This window comes from Chiroxiphia lanceolata, chromosome 10, assembly GCF_009829145.1.
Source record: "Chiroxiphia lanceolata isolate bChiLan1 chromosome 10, bChiLan1.pri, whole genome shotgun sequence".
Lineage (NCBI taxonomy): Eukaryota > Metazoa > Chordata > Aves > Passeriformes > Pipridae > Chiroxiphia > Chiroxiphia lanceolata.
Window position 1 is genome coordinate 12,117,193 of NC_045646.1, and position 18,971 is coordinate 12,136,163.

At 47.3% G+C, this 18,971-nt stretch overlaps 1 protein-coding gene across 6 annotated transcripts in view; it reads right to left on the reverse strand.

The window, feature by feature from the left end:
• The window catches only part of FGF12 (fibroblast growth factor 12), a 224,307-nt gene that overhangs the window by 96,995 nt on the left and 108,341 nt on the right, over positions 1-18,971 (reverse strand). The window contains exon 1 of one of the 6 annotated variants that reach the window (XM_032697749.1): positions 2,775-3,683. The exons of 4 other annotated variants lie outside the window; for them this stretch is intronic. In XM_032697749.1, coding sequence (XP_032553640.1) covers positions 2,775-2,973 — 199 coding nt within the window. In that variant the 5' untranslated portion in view covers positions 2,974-3,683. Of the gene's footprint in view, positions 1-2,774; positions 3,684-18,971 lie in introns of those variants that run through there. One more of the 6 variants, XM_032697747.1, reaches the window with a different exon arrangement.

The following is an 18,971-nucleotide window of genomic DNA, read 5'->3' on the forward strand; positions in this document are numbered from 1 at the left end:
ATGGTCCCTACTGCAACCAACAAATGAGACGTTTCTGCACTCAGCTTTTCCCTAGGAGCTGATAGATTTGATTATACAAGATATCCCTGAATGGACCTGATTCCCCATAGCTTGTGAAAACCTGTGACTACTCATGCCCACCACTGAGCAAGACTTAACTGCTACAGGGTGCAAATTCTCCCTTCCCGTATGAGAGCAGGAGTACGTCACTCTCCCTTCACCCAGGCTGCAGCGTGGAGCACAAGGTGCCAACCAGTGCAAAGTAACTCCGCTCACCCACGTCTCTACTGAATATTTTAGTTACAGCGCTGTTTGAGTCACATATTAAAAACACTCAATTGATGTAAGCTCACACAGTTACTTTACAGAAGCAAAGAGCAAAGGGAACATGAACCACCATCGGAGTTGTATTTCTGTAATGGCGCAAGCTGCTACAGCTCCACCATTGCTGCATCGTGGGCTCACTGGCAGTGGGGACCCAAAGCATGGTACGCTGGCATGAACATCAGGAATTAGGTCTCTGTGTCAAGTAAGTGCTCCATGCTTGGTCTCACCTTCTGTAAAACCGGAAATATCCTCTCCATTTACTAGAGCTTGTTGAGTACTACAGATGAAAACCACTCTTCAAATCTGAAGTTTTTTGACAGATTCTCCTCATAGTCATAAAACAAGGTCATGTTTAAAAAGGTAAAGAGAGATCCCCTAGCATTGTACCATCTCCAAATGTGATTGTACCCTTTTTGAACATGGATGTTTCTCTCATTCCTTTCACTGACTTGCAAACTACTGAGCCAGCATATCATTAAGTAGACATAATCACTGGGGTTGTGGGTCACTGCACAATGTATGCATATTTCTTGAAACTACTTTCAATTCATTTGCATGTCATTTGCTGTGCAGAAACTCGATTCTGGAATGTGTAAGTTATCTGGGCACAATACACTGCCTGAATAAACAATCTGAGTAGCAGTATGCCAGTGTCAAGCTGCCTTCTGAGAAGCACACCCAAGATCAGGAATAGGATGTACCAGTGAAATAAATCTCTGTTTAAAAGATGGATATCGGGAACTAAAGCAGACACAGTCCATAGGCTAGGAAAGGACATTTGGATTTTTTTCACAGCAAATTAATTCCTCTACTTCTTTAATTTTATAAAATGAATACAGTACTGGTTACAAGTGATTGACTGACAGCTCTAAAGACTGAACAGCTCTATTTTTACAGCACTGAGCGCCAATGATCCTTCTTCTAAGTCAATAAAAAGTCTCCCTTAAATCGCTTTGGTCTGTAAATTATCAAAAACCTTCCTCAGCATGAAAGATCATGAAAGTTGAGGGAATTCTTAAAATTCATCAATTCTTCACAGGCATTTACTGAGTCCATGGAAGCAGAATTGGACCTGTCCAACTGGGAGAACTGGGGTAAAACCAATACAAAGCCTCCCAACCACACCCTACCATAAGTCACTCAAACTTTAATGAGACAAAGCATAACAAAACCTAGGTAACAGGTCTAGACTTCCCAGCCCTTTAGGTCCTTAAGGAATCTAATTTAAAGGCAGAGTAAGATGGAGAGGAAAAAGGAATAGAAAATTATTTTGTCAGTGTGACTCCTGTTCCTATTCTTGATTCTTCAAAGAGTGATTCCTGAGACAAAATGCCAACACTCCTGGGCAAGGGCCATCTTTTGGTCTTGGTTCACAGGTTAACTAATACATAGGACAGTCCAGTAAGCCACCACTCATCATAACTTGAGTAGGAAAAATAAGAAGGGCAACTTTTTTCCCTTTGAACCACAAGCACAATATTAATGTATATGGGAGGGCTACAGTGTTTGATGGTACATCCTGAAGAGCTGAGTGAACAAGTATCTCTGTTTTTTAACTACGATACAAATGGACACCTGAGAAAATTACATGTTCACAGCAGCTTCTCAAACCAATCTCTGTTTTCTTTCCTTAGTGGTGACCTATAGCAGCGAGAAAAATAAAGCAAGAAGTAAATAATTCCACTGAGAAATCATGGAGGGCCTATTCTTGCCAGGTACTGAGTTTTCACACCTACAAAGGACGCCTGAGAGCACAAAGCACTGCTCAGAACTGAAACTGTGGGACTTCATTGTGGAAAAGTAAACAGTGTGTTCACTAGGGCTGAAGTTCTTCACAAGGAACCAAGTCTGAGCACATACATGCAAAAAAGAATAAAGGAAAGAAAATGGGAAGAAAGGATTACCCTAAAGAGCATTTCTAGATCCTTGCAAGCTCAATATCAGGTGTAACCATTCTGCAGCTGCCATCTAGAAAGCTTTCTAAGCTAATGAAATTCCCTACGGAACTCTGCTCATGAAGCAGCACTTGATGGATTTAGTTATCAAATGGCCACAATTTTAATTGATCCTCAGTTTATCGATTTCCTTGTCACTATGCAGAAAATAAGAGATCGTTTAAAAAACTTATCTGCAGGGAGGTGCAAAAATACAGTTCTGGGAGAAGCTCGCACAGATGAAGCCGCTGGGTCCCTCCTGCCGGAGGACCCGCTGTGCTCACGCTTTGGACAGCGGAGGAGGGATGCTGGCGGCAGGTCGATGCCCACCCATCCCGCCAGACTGGAGGAGAAGATTCGCCAGGACCCAGACCAAAGTTGAGCGCGGAGCAAGCCTTGTCCCCAGCCGGTCCCCGGCGGTGCCAGAAGCGCCCCGGGGCAGCCATCCCGGCGGGTGCGGGGCTGCTCCCCTCCGCGGAGCGGGTTCCCACGGCCCTGGCCCGCCGTACTCACCCGGTCTCCTCCTCACCGGCCTTTTCCTGCCGCTGCAGAAGCGCACTTTGCTGAAGACCCCCAGGACGTGCCTCTCGCATAGGGAGCGCCCGTCCTTGCTGGGGCTGGAGCGGCGCTTGGAGGCGGACACCCGGTCGCTGTTGGACTCCCTCGCCTGCCGCTTCTGCCGGATCAACGAGCTGGCGATAGCCGCTGCCATCGCCGCTCATGGGCCCCCCGCTCCGCTCCGCGCCGCTCCGTGGGGCGCCGCCCGGGCGCGCTGGGGCCGAGCCGCCGCCGCGCCCCGCGGGGACCGGGCACGGGGACGACCCGCTTAACGCGCTGCAGCCCCGAGTCCCGGCGCCGGGGAGGGCTCAGCCGGCCAGGAGGAGCAGGGCGCCCGGGCAAACAACCATGGCTGGCCGCCGGACCCCGCCGCCCATGGGTCTGTCCCCGGGAAGCGCAAATCCCGGCGCGGGCGGCCGTCGGCGAGACCCCCCGGCCGGGCTGGCAGCGGCCGCGTAGATCCGGGAGCGGCCGCCCCGCTGACGAAGGTCCGCCGGCGACTGCTGTGTCCAAAGGATAGGGGGGCGCGGAGGATCCGCGGGTCCCTGCGGCGCGGTGCCGCTCCGCTCCGCCCGGGCGCAGGCGGCGGCGCTTCCTCCCGCCGGCCGCCCTCCGGCGAGGGGCCGTGGGATGAGTCAGAGCCCCCCCGGCCCGCGGGCAGCCCCGGCCCCAGGGCGGTGGCTCCGAGGCGCTGCGCGGCAGGGCGCGCACATGGACGCGGCTCCGCGACCGGGCTCAGGGAGAGCCGCGCTGCATTTCTGTTCGCACTCCTCCTCTTCCTCCTCTGCCCCCCTCCCCACTCCGCTCCCAGAGAGGGCGGGAGGGGAAGGAAAAAGCAGCCACGGAAAAAAGCAGCAGGTCAGCAAACAAATTAAAAAGAGGGAAGGCAAAAAAAATTAAATTAAAAAAAAAAAAAAAAAAAAAAAAGAAGCACCCGCCCGCGAGTGCGGGCTCACATCGCCGCAGCTCGGCGCCCCGGGTTCACAGCGCCATGGCTGGCGCAGCTTCCCCTGCCCTGCTCGCCGCCTCTGCCCCGGCACCGGCTCTCCCCGACGGCAGCAACCCACATCGTCCGGCCGACCGGGCGGCCGCCGAGCGCTCGGCACCGGGGCAGCCCCGGGCCCGGCTGCCGCGGCGGGGACAGCGGCGGGAGGAGCGATGCGAGGCGGGAAGGAGGTGGAGGAGGAGAAGGGCGGGGGGGGTGCAGCTGCCACTGCTGCTGCTCCGTGCGGGGCTCAGGATGCTCCGCGGTGCCGCCCGACGGCGGCGGGGCGAGGAGGAGCCGAACCGCGCCCGCTGCCCGCCCGCATCCTCCGGCCCGGCCCGGCCCGGGCGGGGGGAGGAGAGAGGAAGGAGGGGCCGGGGAAGCCCCCCCGGACGCCCACGCCGCTCGCGGCTGCTGCCAAGGCGGCAGGGAGCTCCGCAGCCCCGCGGCGGCCGGGCGGGGCGGGCTGGGTCGGTGCCGGGCGGGAGCCAGGCTCCGGGAGAATTGCAGCTGCTCCCGCTCGCCCTTCTCTACGCAATCCTACGTGATCGAGGTTTGGATGAGAAACATCGCGCAGGCAGATCGAGGCAATTGCAGCTCCGCGGCGGCTCTGCCTCTCCGCCCGGGCAGCCCCGCCGCCCCCGCCGGGCTTCCCCGGGGCCGCAGTCCCCCCGGCCCCGCCGGCGGAGCCGCCTGCGAGTCCTGCAGCCACCCTGGCCGCCTCCCTCGCCACTGCTGTCGGTGCCTGAGCACCCAGCCTCGGCAGCTGAGCATCTCCGCGACTTTCCCTGCTTTTCCGTGCAAGCAGAGACCGGGCGACAGCGCCGGCACCCCGAGGATGCGCTGCCGGGGGCCGGTGCCTCGGCCGGGGAGCGCGCAGGCGGCTGCAGCGGCGGTGGGCACTGCCGGGCTGCCTCTGGCTACAGCGGTCCCAAGACAGACCACTAGTGCATCAGCAGGTGCTGGCCCGGCTCCCGCCCATATCCAGCCACACAACTGCACCAAACAAAATTTAAGGTGCAGATAGATACACCTCTGGTTATCCAGAGAAGTAACTGCTGTTGCTGCCACAAGGATGGTGCTCTCCACATTTCAGGTTCAAGTCACAGCTAGCAATGATAGCCGATAGGTTAGTTAGGTGGCGAGCAAGATACTTGGGGGAGTGTGCAGGGGTGAGGGTGGAGGGACAGGGGATCTCGTCTAGGAAGACCAGACCTGCCCCAGCCACACTTTGGCAAGTAGCAGCTGCAGGATGAGCCTAATCCAATCCTGAACGTGTAGGGCTGATCCATGTTCCCAAGTGAAGAGGGCACTTTAAAGCAGTGTGACATGCCCTAGGAATTATCAACTTCAGCAAAATAATCTTTGTAACTACTTCACTACAAGAACTCCGGCTCTAAATTATTTTAATGTATTGGGAAAAAAATGCATCACCACTATGTCCACAAAGATTAACTTAACTCTGGCATTACTTCCTGACTTTCACTCTTAGTCTCTATGCATACCATAACAAGATGGAATCAGGTTCTCAAGGGGAGGACAGGAGAAGAAAATATTCAAAACCATTTGGGAGATATAAATGTTTGGCTGTTGATCTCTTTTTAACTGCTGCCAACTTTTTTTCGAGCAGATTTCACCATCCCAATCAATAAAGGTTTTTCTTCCCTTTCCTGTAACTAAAATGCTTCATATTTTAATTTTCTCTATCGGATTATTTTACTTGACATCAAAGAATTATTGCAGTACAAGGTACAGGCATGGCCTAAAGAAAGATGTTTGCAATCAGAGAATCACTGTCTGAACTGCCAGTGAATTATCCAAAGCTTCATCTTCAAAGGATGTGAGCAAATCTGATATTTTCTCAAGAAAAAATGTTTTCAATGTATATATAAAGATACTTTTTTTGCCTGTAGTCTTCAAATTTCTGGTGAAAAAATGCTGGTTTATCTGCACCATATTAGATAAGTTCCAGCTATTTTGACGTGCAACTAATTTGTTTTGTTGTGTAGCTATAAACAAGGAGCAGCAGCTCTGCACTTAAAAGTGATCACAATCAGTGATAAAGTCGGTCATAGTAATTTTTTTTCCTGCTGATTTGTGGATCTGAAAAGCAAGTTGCTGCAACTCCTAAGAAAGAAGAAAGGATTCTCGCAGGTCTGTCTCTCTGCTTCTGCAGTGATGGAATTAAATTAAACCAGAGCTTGTGAAACTGAATATAATGTTGCATTTGCCAACATGCAGGTCTGTCTTTATCTATAGATGGCCAAGGAGTCCACAGGGTTTGGTTCTGAACATGGGCACTGTGCCATGAGCTCCTGGTGACAGTACTGACATGGGCATCTGCTCTGCATGACTCTGGATCATTCCCCAACTTCACAAAATTTTCTGACGAGCCCATGCTTTTATAAACACCAAGCAAACCCAGAGCGGTCCTGAGCTGGAGAATGGAAGGCCAACCTCATCATGCCCCTGGCACTGTCATTCTCACAGGTGAAACGTTACCTTTGATGGGCTGCCAAGTGAAACAGAAAAACCTCCTTGTCTTTGGTCTCTGCCAGTGGAAGTTCTCTCCTTCAGCTTTCACTTGTGTAAACAGGGTTCAAAACACCTCCCATTGTCATCTATATCAGCTACTTCTCTTTGAGGGTAGTGCAACCTATGCAACTAGCCCCTGTTGGACCCACAGCCTGCATTCCTCATTGCCACCGATGGAAGCTGAATTTTTTGACCTAGCTGGGCCAATATGGCATTTTTCCTTAAGGAACATAATTTTAAAAACATATTTATATATAAATATATAATATATAATATAATTAATATCTTTATTGCAGTGTTATTATGGCAATTTTTCTCCCATGCCTCTTCTTCCCTGGGCTCCCTCCTCACTTCAGCCTCAGTCTGGAAAGCTGCACAGTGCACCTATGAAGAGGGAATGCAAGAATAGCACTGGTTCATAAAATGAGCCACACAGACAGTGTTTTGATCATGGTGGAGAGATACGCCAGTGCTCCTCCTGCAGTTTGTGGAGAAAGACCCCATATCTGGCACACAGGAGCAGCCAGAGTTTTGGACTCCCCAGGGCTGTTGGAAGATCAGACTCACTATGCTCAGTAAATATCCTCACCCCAAGCATCCAGGAGCCTCTGCATTAGACACTCCCTATGGAAAGTGACCAGTTTAAACATTTCAAGACACTGTAATTTCTGAGGTTTTGTTGTCTTGATAAATAAAATCTTCTGTCCTCAGTGCTGAGGTTTAAAATGAATGGCTGGATTTCAGAGCTTTGGTGACTTAAGCAGAGAAGAGATCTAGAATTGCATTCCCTTACCTTCCTAAACAGAACGATCTATCTAGGTCAAAACTGAGGTTATTGGCATCTTTCCTTAGTGAAGTGCAATAATTCCCGCAGGGTTGCTAACAGAATATCCTGTTTATTTTTCATAGAGTCTTCAAAAGCCATGGGCTGTGTTCTGTAGATTCAGTCATTAGGCATATCTCTGCTTTACTAATTCTGTACACACAGAGCTAACTACAGATAGGAACATATGCAGGTTTTTTGCTGTTTTATCTGCAGAGCTACTGAAAATGCATACATGAAAATTAAGGAAGAGATTTACATTTAATACCACTTAAAAATGTGTATGCATGTTTCTGTAGTTGAATGGGGAAAAAAAGACGCCCATCTCTGGCCAATAATTATGAATGGCCTAATTCACCATTTTATAGCAGCATAGCAACAAATCTCTTCCAATAGGAAGGCACTGTTGAGTTTGAAAGTCTGCATGCAGACACCTCTTAAGAAGTGTACCCAATTTCCACGCTGTGAAAATTACATCTAAAATGTGCATTGCCAGGGCTGCTTATTAAGCAAAATTAAGCCCATATCCATGTTTTATTAACTTTATTCTTTACAAGGTAGCCCCTTGTTGCATGTCTAGCATAATTAAAATTCATGCAGCTTTGGCATTCCCCAGCCTCTCTGCGTGGGTGGACTTTTTGGAAAAAAAAACATGCCTGGTTAACCTGATAAAGAAAAGATCTTACCGTATTCTGCTCAGTTTCTGTGCAGCATAATTCTGTTTACAATGCATAGGTTTATATCTGTGTTTGAATGCCTAATAAGAATTCACATGGGCACTTCAAAATATGCTATTCAGGGAGAGAGATCTGGCCCTAAAACAGCAGCAGAGTACAAAAACTGGCTGGCTTTCTGGGCTGTTCTCACACAGCTGAGCTTGGAGCTGACTTGGCCTTTCAATAAACACAGAAGAGCCTGCATCATCTGATTGCCATATTAAAATAATTTATTTAATGGGCCCTTTACTCCATTTTTTGCCTTCAAAGATTCAATTAAAACAAAATTTGCAACTCATCACGAGGAGTATTCATTAGTCCACCTGGTGTCTTTAAAACCAGCTGTAGCCTGGGTAAAAGTTGGGACTGTCTGTATTAAAGTGAGTGGCAGGTACACAGTTGGCAAGTTGCAGAATGAAACCACTATTACAAAAACCAGGCCACAAGCAGCACCAACACAACAAAATCAACTGCAGACCAGAAAAAGAAATAATTCTGCTAGGATTTTATCCATTCATATATTTTTTCCCCTTTTTAAGAGAAAATTTTCAATTTAACAGCAGTTTTTATTTTTCCTTGGTGACTTGTTGCCTACATGAGGTGGAGGCAGTTGAACATAAGAAAGCTGCACCTTGCTGAAGGGAACTGTGGCTGTCTAGGAGTGAAAGTGTCATGATACCTTTTTCTTCAAAAAGCTTCCTATATGACCAAACAGATTTTTGTCTCCAGGGTTCTGGAAGCACCTGATGAGACCATCTCCCTCAAGCAAAGCCTGAAAAGGAGCAGTAGAGGGAAGCATCTGAAACTGTTCCCACATATGAAGAGAGACCTCCTTGCAGACAGATCAGTGCCTGTCCCACATGCCAGAGCCAGACCTGAGGCTTGTTCAAGATGGGCTCGTCTCAAAACTGTTGTTATCACCTCACCCCAACAGTCCCATTCATTGGCCATTCCGTCATTGCCTTTCCCAACGGGATCAGGGCATGGAAAACTGCTGTCCTTGCAGTGATCCACTTCAGTTGTGGCTTCATAAGTGTCAGGAATCCAAGACAAAACACCTGCAAACACCTGCCCAGCGACAGCTCCCACAAGGCACTTCAGTCATTAGGACAGTGCAGGGAGGAGGTCTCGCTGAAGGAGTAATGAAAGGATCAGCACCATACTTGCAGATCCCCTTGTGCAAGGCAGAGCCAAGAGCCCATCCTTCCTGAGCAAGGGGCATAGAGCCAACAAGCTGCTCCAGGCTTAGAAACACCCACCCAAGTATCTGGAAAGAAAACTCAAATATCTTCTTGCCTATACTATAGCTGCTAATTTAAAGAGAGGACAGAGAGCTGCCTCTCTCCCTTTCTTTCTCCATCCACCTCCTCTTCCTCACTGGGCCTTTCCCAACATCCAGCAACTCGCTCCATCCACTGCTTTAGGGACTTTTCACCCATGCCCACCCATGTGGCCTTAAGCTACAGGAAGGGGAAGGAAAGCACAGATTTGAGATTTCATTCCAGGTCTTACATCTGCATTCACAGTGTGTAATAAAGAGGAGAAGACCACATTCTTTGTGCTTTTAATGCAGAGCAGAAGCTTGAGGTGAAATAGGTGAAATAGCCACCACAGAACAACCCCAGCTGTGAGCCTGAGACTGAACACACACACATGCCCTTCCCTGTCTATTTAGTCCCCAAATATCAGGGGAACCTGATCCTATCTGGATTTACATGGCACCTGCATAAAGGTGATGAGATCTGGGTGGAGAGGGGAGTGTGACTCCACAGAGCAGCTTCTGGCCTAGAGCCCCCATACACCAGGGCTCAGGAGGTCTGAGGGGCTGCAAATCCTTTTCCCCATCCCTGGGAGGAAGGAAACCTCCTCCTGTTGTAATCATGCAGCCAGACACCAATTTCAACCAAAATAATTTTCAAGTGTGTCGGGAAAAGCCTTTCAATTTAAAGTTTCCATCAAGCTGACTTTGCTGAAAGTCAAAGAGATCCTTCCTGATTAGATCTTGGCTGAGGCAAACCAGCCCGATTATGTGATTGAGAATGATAAAAAGGAGGGAGGGAGAGTGAAACCCCTATCGTGCTCCTCCAGTAGGGCTATGGGACCACATGCTCCACAGCAGGTCAAGGCTTGAAGACTAGGGACATCCACCTCCTCTATGCACCTGTGTGGCACCGGCATAGGTCAAGAGAGGGAGATGGGACAGAAGCTGTCAAGGAGAAATATCAAGCTCCCTCCAGATCCACAAATCTGTCTATCTGCACATCATGGATTCTGACAGACCTAGAGAGGCCTTGGAAAGTTCCCTGACCCCAAACTTCACTTGTCTCTTCATCCAGCCTCCAAGTTTGTAAGAAGCCCGGGATTTGCAGCCTGAGCTAGGCCACATCTCATATCTTGCTGGGTCAGCAGAGAAATGCTTCACAGGGACAGTCCATTGCTCAGTCACTCAGCAGAGGGTCCTCCCAGTTTGGAGAGCTTGCAGGAAAAGTAGCAATTCTGACAAAACCTGGTATTTCCACTGCCATCAAACTCTGCTGAACAGGAGTGCTGGGACATTAATCCTGCCCTCAGGATGCCTCTGAAGTTACATGCATCCAGATTGCATCTTATTTAAACAAACCTGCTTATTTCTCCTGTGTACCACAAGGGCATACTCAACACTAAATGTAAAATGTGAGATTACAGCTGTCATACAGCCAGGACAAGGTTTGAAGACTGGGTAAAAAAGGATCTGAGTGAATACATCACTTCCCCTGTAAACCCCTGGCTTCCAAACACACCTCTTGCTATTTGCATTGTAATTTATTTCCCTCCCCAGCAATAAATCAACTTCTCTATCTCTCCAGCAAAATGAAATCCCAAATCCTCTCTGCCTGGACTGTCACAGCTGCTGCAATCCAGACACCAATGAAGATATCAGTGGTCTGGAAGGAAATCTAAGTTTGCCAAGGATACAAAGACTAATGCAGTAGTAATTAATGATCGTGGCAAGTCTGGCAAAGAGACTAAACTGAACTGACGTGGAAACTGAGTTCATAGAAACAAGTTTCCTTTTAACACAGCCAGATCAAACCTCTGGGGATAAATTGTGCAGTCTGTATTACTTCAAGACTGGGCAATTTCTTTTCCCTAGAAAGCAATGACGCTGGGAATTGGGAACCATGGGAGAGATACAGCTGAACAGGAGCTTTCTGCACAGAACTGCAGCTGGGAGAGCCCAAGCCCATAGGGATATGCATGAAGCAATGGGGAGCAGAAGAAATGCTCTGTCACAATTGTATCCAATGCAGCGAACACCAGAATCACGAAAGTCACAAAGTCTGGTTGCCACACTTCAGAAGTGGCAGAACAGGGAGGGTCTGCGAAATAGAAAGAATATGGATATAGTGAGAGACTTGAGCAGTTCAGTCTCTTGGTTGCAGTCAGAGTGAGATTTGGAGGCTGTAAGTCAAGGCAGGGCTCATGTTTATTGTTAATAGCAATGGTAATTCATCAAGAGAATGACATGGCAAGAGTTGTGATGGATTCGCTATCATTTCACCCTAGCAGCCAACCTCTTTCAAAAATAGATGAGCTGATATCACAGCACACAGGGTACAACGGACCCTGGAGAGGTCAGCCTTGTACTGTGCCAGCAGTACCTTCATCATCACTGACAAGGTTGGTCCGATCTCTGATTAGGGACCTGCAGCAGTGGAAGCCCCACATCTCCTTTGGGAATGTGGCTCTGTACCACCTTCAGCTGAGAAAGGCTCCTTCTAGCATCTAGTCCAAGTCCCACTTAGCTAGAATTTTTTTTCCCTATTGATGCACCTGCCAATGGAGGATTTACTGGACTTGCTCAGTGAAGTCCTGACTTGAGTGACACAGGAGATCAGACTGTGCAATCACAACTAGTCCCTTCCACCCGGCTTCTGAGACTCACCTGGCGTCAGTCAGTATTAGAGCTCATACGAACAGAAATCCACTTTGCACGAAATCTTGGGTTCAAAGTTACAATTCTTCCCCACAAAGAGTGAAAATGAGACCTTTTGGAGGTCACTATGAAATGCCAGAAGAGAAAAAAGTGCACTGATGTGGTAGAACTGGTGGTCTCACCCCTTTCAAGACCAAGTCTGCTTTTACACTGGGCAGAGCAGTGGCATGAAAATGGGTATTAAAATCACTGTGCAACACGTTCTTTTGAAATTACTATTTTCTTTCTCCCTTGCACAGTTTTGATAAAGTGGCATTTTTCAAGAGAATAAAGCACCACCACTGATTGTTTGGCTGCTCCTTCTGTAGCCATCCATCACAGCCTCCCAACCTGTACCATTCACATGTGATTCTCTGGCATGACTTACAGTTTTGGCCTTTTCTGCTCTCAGACTGCTGAACTCCAGAAGTGCCTACAGTGGAAGATGCAATAGCTGTTCTAACTGATTTGTAGGGCTCTGCTGAGGCTTTGCAAGAACAGCTTTTGCACATGGGCAACCCTGTTTCCTGGCATCCTTTATTCATGACCCCTCTACAGCTTCTGTTTTGGACAAGGAATTCCTGTGCAGTGTGATTTCTTTCTTCCTCTGTGTCCATGCTGGCCTGCCCTCCCCGTTCCTATGCATGTTGCTTTTCTCACTTCAGGGACAGAGTTAGCGTCTCTTTGGTCTTATTCCATCACATAACAGAAAAATCCCCATTCTGTTAAAGGGCTGTTGGAGCCTGCTACAAACTGGTCATTGATTGAGTCTAGTGTCTGGAGACTACTCCAGTAAAACAGTAGAAACAAGCATAGAGAGCAATGCCTTCTATGAGGCATGAAGAAACAGGCAACAGACCCTGCTTACCCAGGAAGTCCTGCTCTAAAACCTTTCCTGTTGAATGCAGCTGGATCCTTCAGGATGAGAGGACAGGATCCCCTGATTTTCCCTTTCTACTCCCACAAAGAAGGCTGCAAAGTTGGGAATTCTGCCTCCCCACCGCCCCATGGACAGTGTCAGGCACCCAGCATGATGTCCATGGCTTATCCTTGCCACCTGGCCCACATCTTTTACAGAAGCCCACGGGCACTCCTGCCCCAGTGCAGGGAGAGAGGGGCAGCCTCCAGTAACCAGACAAGTTGGCAAGGCAGCCAGCAGCACTCCAACAAAAGGTGATGCAGCATTGCAAAGTGTTGTCAGATGTAGGGAAACTCACAATAAGCACCTTCGTCTTTCATTATGATTGAATGCTCCTGCTCCAGCCTGTTGGAAATACCATCTCCTGAGATGCTAAGGGCTCACCAAAGTTCATGCAAGGTAGTATAAACCAGGGGGCAAGTTATTAGTGTTTTCTTTTGGCAGAAGCTTATACATAAGATTAGCTGTGCTTGGCAATTGGAAAATGTACGAGCGTGGGGGTGAGGAGCCTGAATTAAAAGCCACTTAAGTGGGTACTTGAGTAATTATTGGGAGGCTTCTGAAGAGACATTTTTTTGTCAGCAATTAAGGAGAACATGGCTTTGTGCTGGGTACAGGTGGCAATATGGCAACAGAGATCATCAGCACTCCACAGAGAGATGACCATCTATCCATGAGCTGCAGAAGCATGTTGGGATTTTTCTGCCCAAAGAGCATCCTTCAGAATTGAAAGAGAGCCAGAGCAGCAAAGGGGTTGAAATCCTGATACTCTCACAGTTGCAGATCCTCTGCATGAGGGAAAAGGATGCACAAAGTTATTTTTATGAAGCTGCCTAGCTCCTGAGGTAGCTGTTCTTCAACAGCGGTGGGTCCCACTGTCTTCAGCACCTCCACAAGCCCTGAATTCCTGGGAAAACTCTCCACACAGGGGAAGTAAAGGAAAACATGCTGGGGAGTTCCAGCCTGGAGGAGGGTTGGCTTATGCCTCCCGTCAGTGGAATGGCAGGTTAGTCGTGCTCTGGCTCCAAGGGCTCTCTCCTCTGATTTGTTTTCATAAGCCTGATACATGCTTCGTCTGTCATTTGCTCAGCTTTGGGGATCTTTCTGTTTAAGTAATGCCAATAATACATGCAAATGTATTATTTCTTCAGTCCATTATAGCAGATACTTCTAGAAATCGATGCCTCTAATACGCACTCCAGCACACCTCAAATGCTGTAAAATGTGGGGTGCAAGAAGGTGCCCTCACATGAAAAGACTGATTTGACAGTGAAATGATTCCGAAATAGAGCTACTTTTAAGTCTGCAGTGACAAAGTCAGGCACTCAGGAAGTTAAGTGTGAAGACCTGTAGCTACCGGGGCAGTGTCTGTCTCCTCATTAAAGATGCAGGTAAAGAAGCTTGAAGACAGTAGCAGTAAAAGGAGCATATGCAACACAAACATGTCCTTGTGAAGGAGCATAATTCATAGACACTTCATTACCTTCAACAACTTTAAGGTCCTTTCTTATTCATCAGCAAGTCTTAGCTGTCACGAGCCAAAAAAACGTGGGCTGGGATTATCGAAATGGACACAAATGAAGCGGACTTCCAGATCTCACTGATGCTCCAGGGATCTCCCCGCAAGCTCCAGCCTCAGTCCCTGACACTGCCAATGCTCTGTGTGGAACGTGGGGTGTGCAAGAGATCCCTGTGCAGCAAGGACCAGCTCTCACCCCAGTTAAACATGCCAGACTGACTCCTGCAAAGTTCCCCTTGAAAAAAATCAGTTGATGTGAGGAGGCAGACACCAGGCATTTGTTCTAGAAAAGGCTACATGCTACTCCCAGCCTTATTATTTGCACATGGATAGCTCCAGCAATTATTGCAATCCTCTCGCTTTTCTTTCTTGACTCCTGGCACAATGAAGGGTCTAAAAAGTCTTCTTTCTGTTTTTATTTATTTAACCATTTCACATGGACTCTGTCAGCTTGAATTTGACCCAGCTTTGTAATTTTATGGGCAAAATAAAAATACAAAAAAAAAAAATGAAGCATTCATAAACCCTCAATCAAATGGAAAATACTCCCACAATATGGTGCAGCGTGAATGGAGGCTTTTCTTTTTAAAACAAAAGATGCTCCCTTGTGTTGTTTGAAACCCTGGCACTAGAGCAATTAAGAAAGTGAAACTGGCTACAAACTAAAGCAGAATGGACATGTTTCATAGATCTTCATTGCCCAGGCAGAAAGAAATGTAAACAGGGCATAAATTACAGCAGTCAGAGGACAGATAAGCTGAAGGACAATGCTGGCACAAGAGCAAATGGGTAGAAACTGGCCAAGAATAAATTTAGACTAGAAATTAGAAATGGTTTCCAGTGATCAGAGGAGTAAGACACTTCCAACAGGACCAGTGGGCACATTGCTGCTCTCATTCTGCTCCCTCTGTTCCAAGGAGGCTTTTTGTGCACATTTGTGAAAAGATGATGTGACACAGCCTGCACAATAACATGAGCCAAGAGACCTCTTCTCTAATCTGTAGCACCAATACTTTCAGTCTTTCAAAAAATCTCTTTTTAATGCTCTAAGAATGAGGAGATATTTGATGTGCACTCAAAAGGCTTTTTTATTTAACCTCTGCTAATTGAACCATCTTAAAATATATTCATACTAATAGCCTTACACATTTAATTGATGAATTGAAGTAAGCAACAACAATTATTGAGTGCTTTTATTTAGCGGTGTCATTAAATAAAGTGAAAGAAAATAAGATTCCATAAAATACAAATGGTCTTATCTAAGTGTTATTAGGGATGCAATGACAGGAGTGCATTCAGTCAAGTGTTTATACTGTTACCATCATTCAGACATCAGCTCCAAAGCTTATCTAATTTGAAAGCCACTCCTGCAGATCTTTGCTATTGATTAGTGCAGCCTGCAGAGACACCACTTTCCACAAACTCATTTCAGAATAGGGAAGCTGTCAGCTCCCACATGTGGGGTCCCCTGGCCAGCTGGTACCCACATCTGTCTGCACATGCCTTTTCTGCTTGCTGGCTAATTTGAAAACAACCAGCATCCTCTGGGAAAAGTGAATTCTGCTGGCAGAGTGAGTTAGGGACAGATATACCCTCAGCTCTCTACCCCAGATCTCCCCTGAGCAGGATTAAGGTCTCTCAACTTAACTATTACTCAGCTAAGTAAAACGTATGTTTATGCCTGTAATTTCTGCACTGAACTGGATATTGCCAGTTAATGTTGTTTAGAAATGAATTGCTGCTGCATAATGTACAGCAGAACAACAAATACACATTAGCTACATATCACAAATCAGATAATTACCAACCAAGATATTCTTACTCATGTTCAACCTCTTATATGATGTAATAGGACACTATCAAAATAGAGCTCATATTACAATGACAATTTTGGCTTCTAGCACTTTGGCTTTTATTGTAATAAATTCTAATTTTCTGATTTTTATCTGCTCCTCCCCCCCTGCTCCTAGTGGCATAGGAATTATGATTATGCCAGCTCTAAAAGTAGACTGCCTGCTTCTAAAGCAGTCTTTCTGCCTGATTCATAAACACGGCACTGAAGCATTTGAGACACAAACACTGCATCTGCACCCTCAACGCCAAGAACAAAGCATCAGCTTGATCACTCCACTTCGATTCGACTTCCACATCTGCCACCTGACCGCAGGGTGATCGCAGGTGTGTACTCCCCACACTTCACATTCCTCCCATCCGCAAAATGAGGGCAATGATACTGCTTTTGGGAGCCTTCACCACGGAAAGGCTTGCAAAGATACTCTCCTGGGGAGTCAGGTGGATTTCAGGGTGGGATTTTTCACGCAATGCTGACCAGGACTGCTGATAGAGGAGCCCCCACTTTCCCCATGCTCATGCAAATGGATCTGTCAGGAAGGGGCCCCCTTTCTGAAAGGGCTGACGCTCTTCAGCTGACACATTTGACTGTGTTCCCTTGGCATCCAGCTCAAATCCTCTGCACCACAAGCTGAGACCCTGTCATATCTTACTCCTCCCTGCGAGGCACTGATGCTGCAGAGTAGCCTCGGCCCCCTGGCCACACTCACCCCCCCTTATCAGCTTTTCCAGCCTGTTTACAGCTCGCAGGATTCCTATATTCACACTGCAATAAATGACAAGGTTGCCACCTTGCCTCGCCAGGACTTAATTTTTCAGTCCCACAGTCATTCTACCCCCAGAACCATGGTACATGAGCTCAGCAGCCCAGAAGCAGGGGAGAAGATGCAGGTGCCACTGGGTGAGCAGTGGGGACCCGCTAATCCCACCCAAACCCCCATGGTCCCCAGGACTGCACTAACAAAATAATTCTGACTAGTAAGAGACACTGCTCATAGGCATCGGGAAAGCCCTGTCCTTCCAGTGTGGTGAATGGGGGTCAGCCCTGCAGCCTCCATCCAGTTCCTGGGAAACACCAGAGATGTTTCCCACTCAGAAAGATCCTTTACCACCCTGCACAAACAACTACAGCAGCATGGCAAGAGTAACTGCACCCCACAAGTTGTATGATTACAGCTCTCAGCATATACAATTCTAGAAAAATTTCAGCGTGTTTTTTTATGCACGTGAGGAGAATGAAAAATAAGGAAAATACAGTGTTGCACTGAGCCATCTTTTCCTACAATGAATTTTAAAAAAAGAAAAACAATACTAAGTTCACAGAACTATTTTATTTTACTTGAAATTAATTTTGTTTCTTTTCTACATTATTTAACCTTAAAATGTTAATTTTGAGGAAACCCCAACACATTTCAAACTTTCCCTTGTCTTCAAGTCAGTGAGGGAGAATTACAAAGTATCTTGGAATCTGTCTCTAATGGAAAAATTTGAAATGCAATTAGATAAAGACTTGGAACAAAGTAAAGCTCCCCAGCCTATTAATTTTTATTGTGGGTTTGTTTCGATTTTTCTTTTTCTAAAATTGGGAAAATACCTCATTTTGCCTCTAAATCCAACATTGTTTTTTGTTTGGGGGCATCCTGGTCACCGCTGCACCTAAGCCAAAGATTTCCCAGTTTTCTTTCCAAGGGTCTGTGGGTTAGAGCAAGCCTACTTTTTTTCTTTTTCCATATGGAATAATTTGGATCAGGTATTTACAACTGAGATTGGAAGAGGCTCAATTAATCCCTTTTATAATGAAAGTGGACAACCCCTCGGCGTGAGGAATCCGCAGACTGACACGCAACAGAGAGGGACGGCAGCCAGGTATGGGAGCTGAAAAGGGAGAGCGCCTGCCGTGCAAAGGGGCTGGGCCACACCAGAACTGCGGCTGAAACTCAGCAAAAATACAAGAATCACCACTGAAATCGGGGTGAAAAAAAAAAACAAACAAGTTTGAGTTTCTTTTCATCGAGTTACAGTGCTGACCCCCTGGGGGCTGAGCATCTACCTCGCACCTCCCCTGCAGCAGAGCCACAGCCAGCCTGTCCGCGCATCCCCAGCACAGGCCTGTCCGGTGCCCTGCACAGCAGTGCTCGCTCTTTGACCTGCAAGAGGCTTCTCAACCAAACCCACAGGGGATTTGAGAAAACTACGATAAAAACCGCTACCTATTTCCCTCCGCCAAGACGGGGGCGTGTCCCCCGTGATGTTACACAGAAAGGACACCGCTGCCGATTTTTATCTTAAACCACGCCCTTGCTGAAGCATCTCTCTCCCTTCCTTCCTTTAGTCCCATCACTTTTAACGCCTGCGGAAGGGGCGCGGGTTGCCGAGCAGGAAACACGAACTGTGTGGAGCAGCTCCCCCCTCACGGGCCGGGCCCGGGCGGCCGCGGAGCCGCAGCGCTCCCCAGCGGCGGCTGAGCCGGAGCATCCCGGCTCCGGGATCGCCTGCGATCCCCCTCCAACCCCGACTCAAGGGTAAAGAGAAGAGGGGGGAAGGAAGGGGAAAAAAAGGGCACAAAAAAAAGAATAAAAAGAGAAACAAAAAAAAGATGGAAGAAACAAAGATGGAAAGAGAAAAATTAATAGAAAGGAAAAGGAAGGGAAAAGGAAGGATAAGAGGAAGAGAAAGGAAGGGGAAAAAAGAAGAAAAAAGTAAAAAAAAAAAGAAAAGAAAAAAGAAGAGAAAAAGAAGAAAAAAAGAAGAAAAAAGAAGAAAAAAAGAAGAAAAAAGAAGAAAAAAAGAAGAAAAAAGAAGAAAAAAGAAGAAAAGAAAAAAAGAAGAAAAAAAATAAGAAAAAAGAA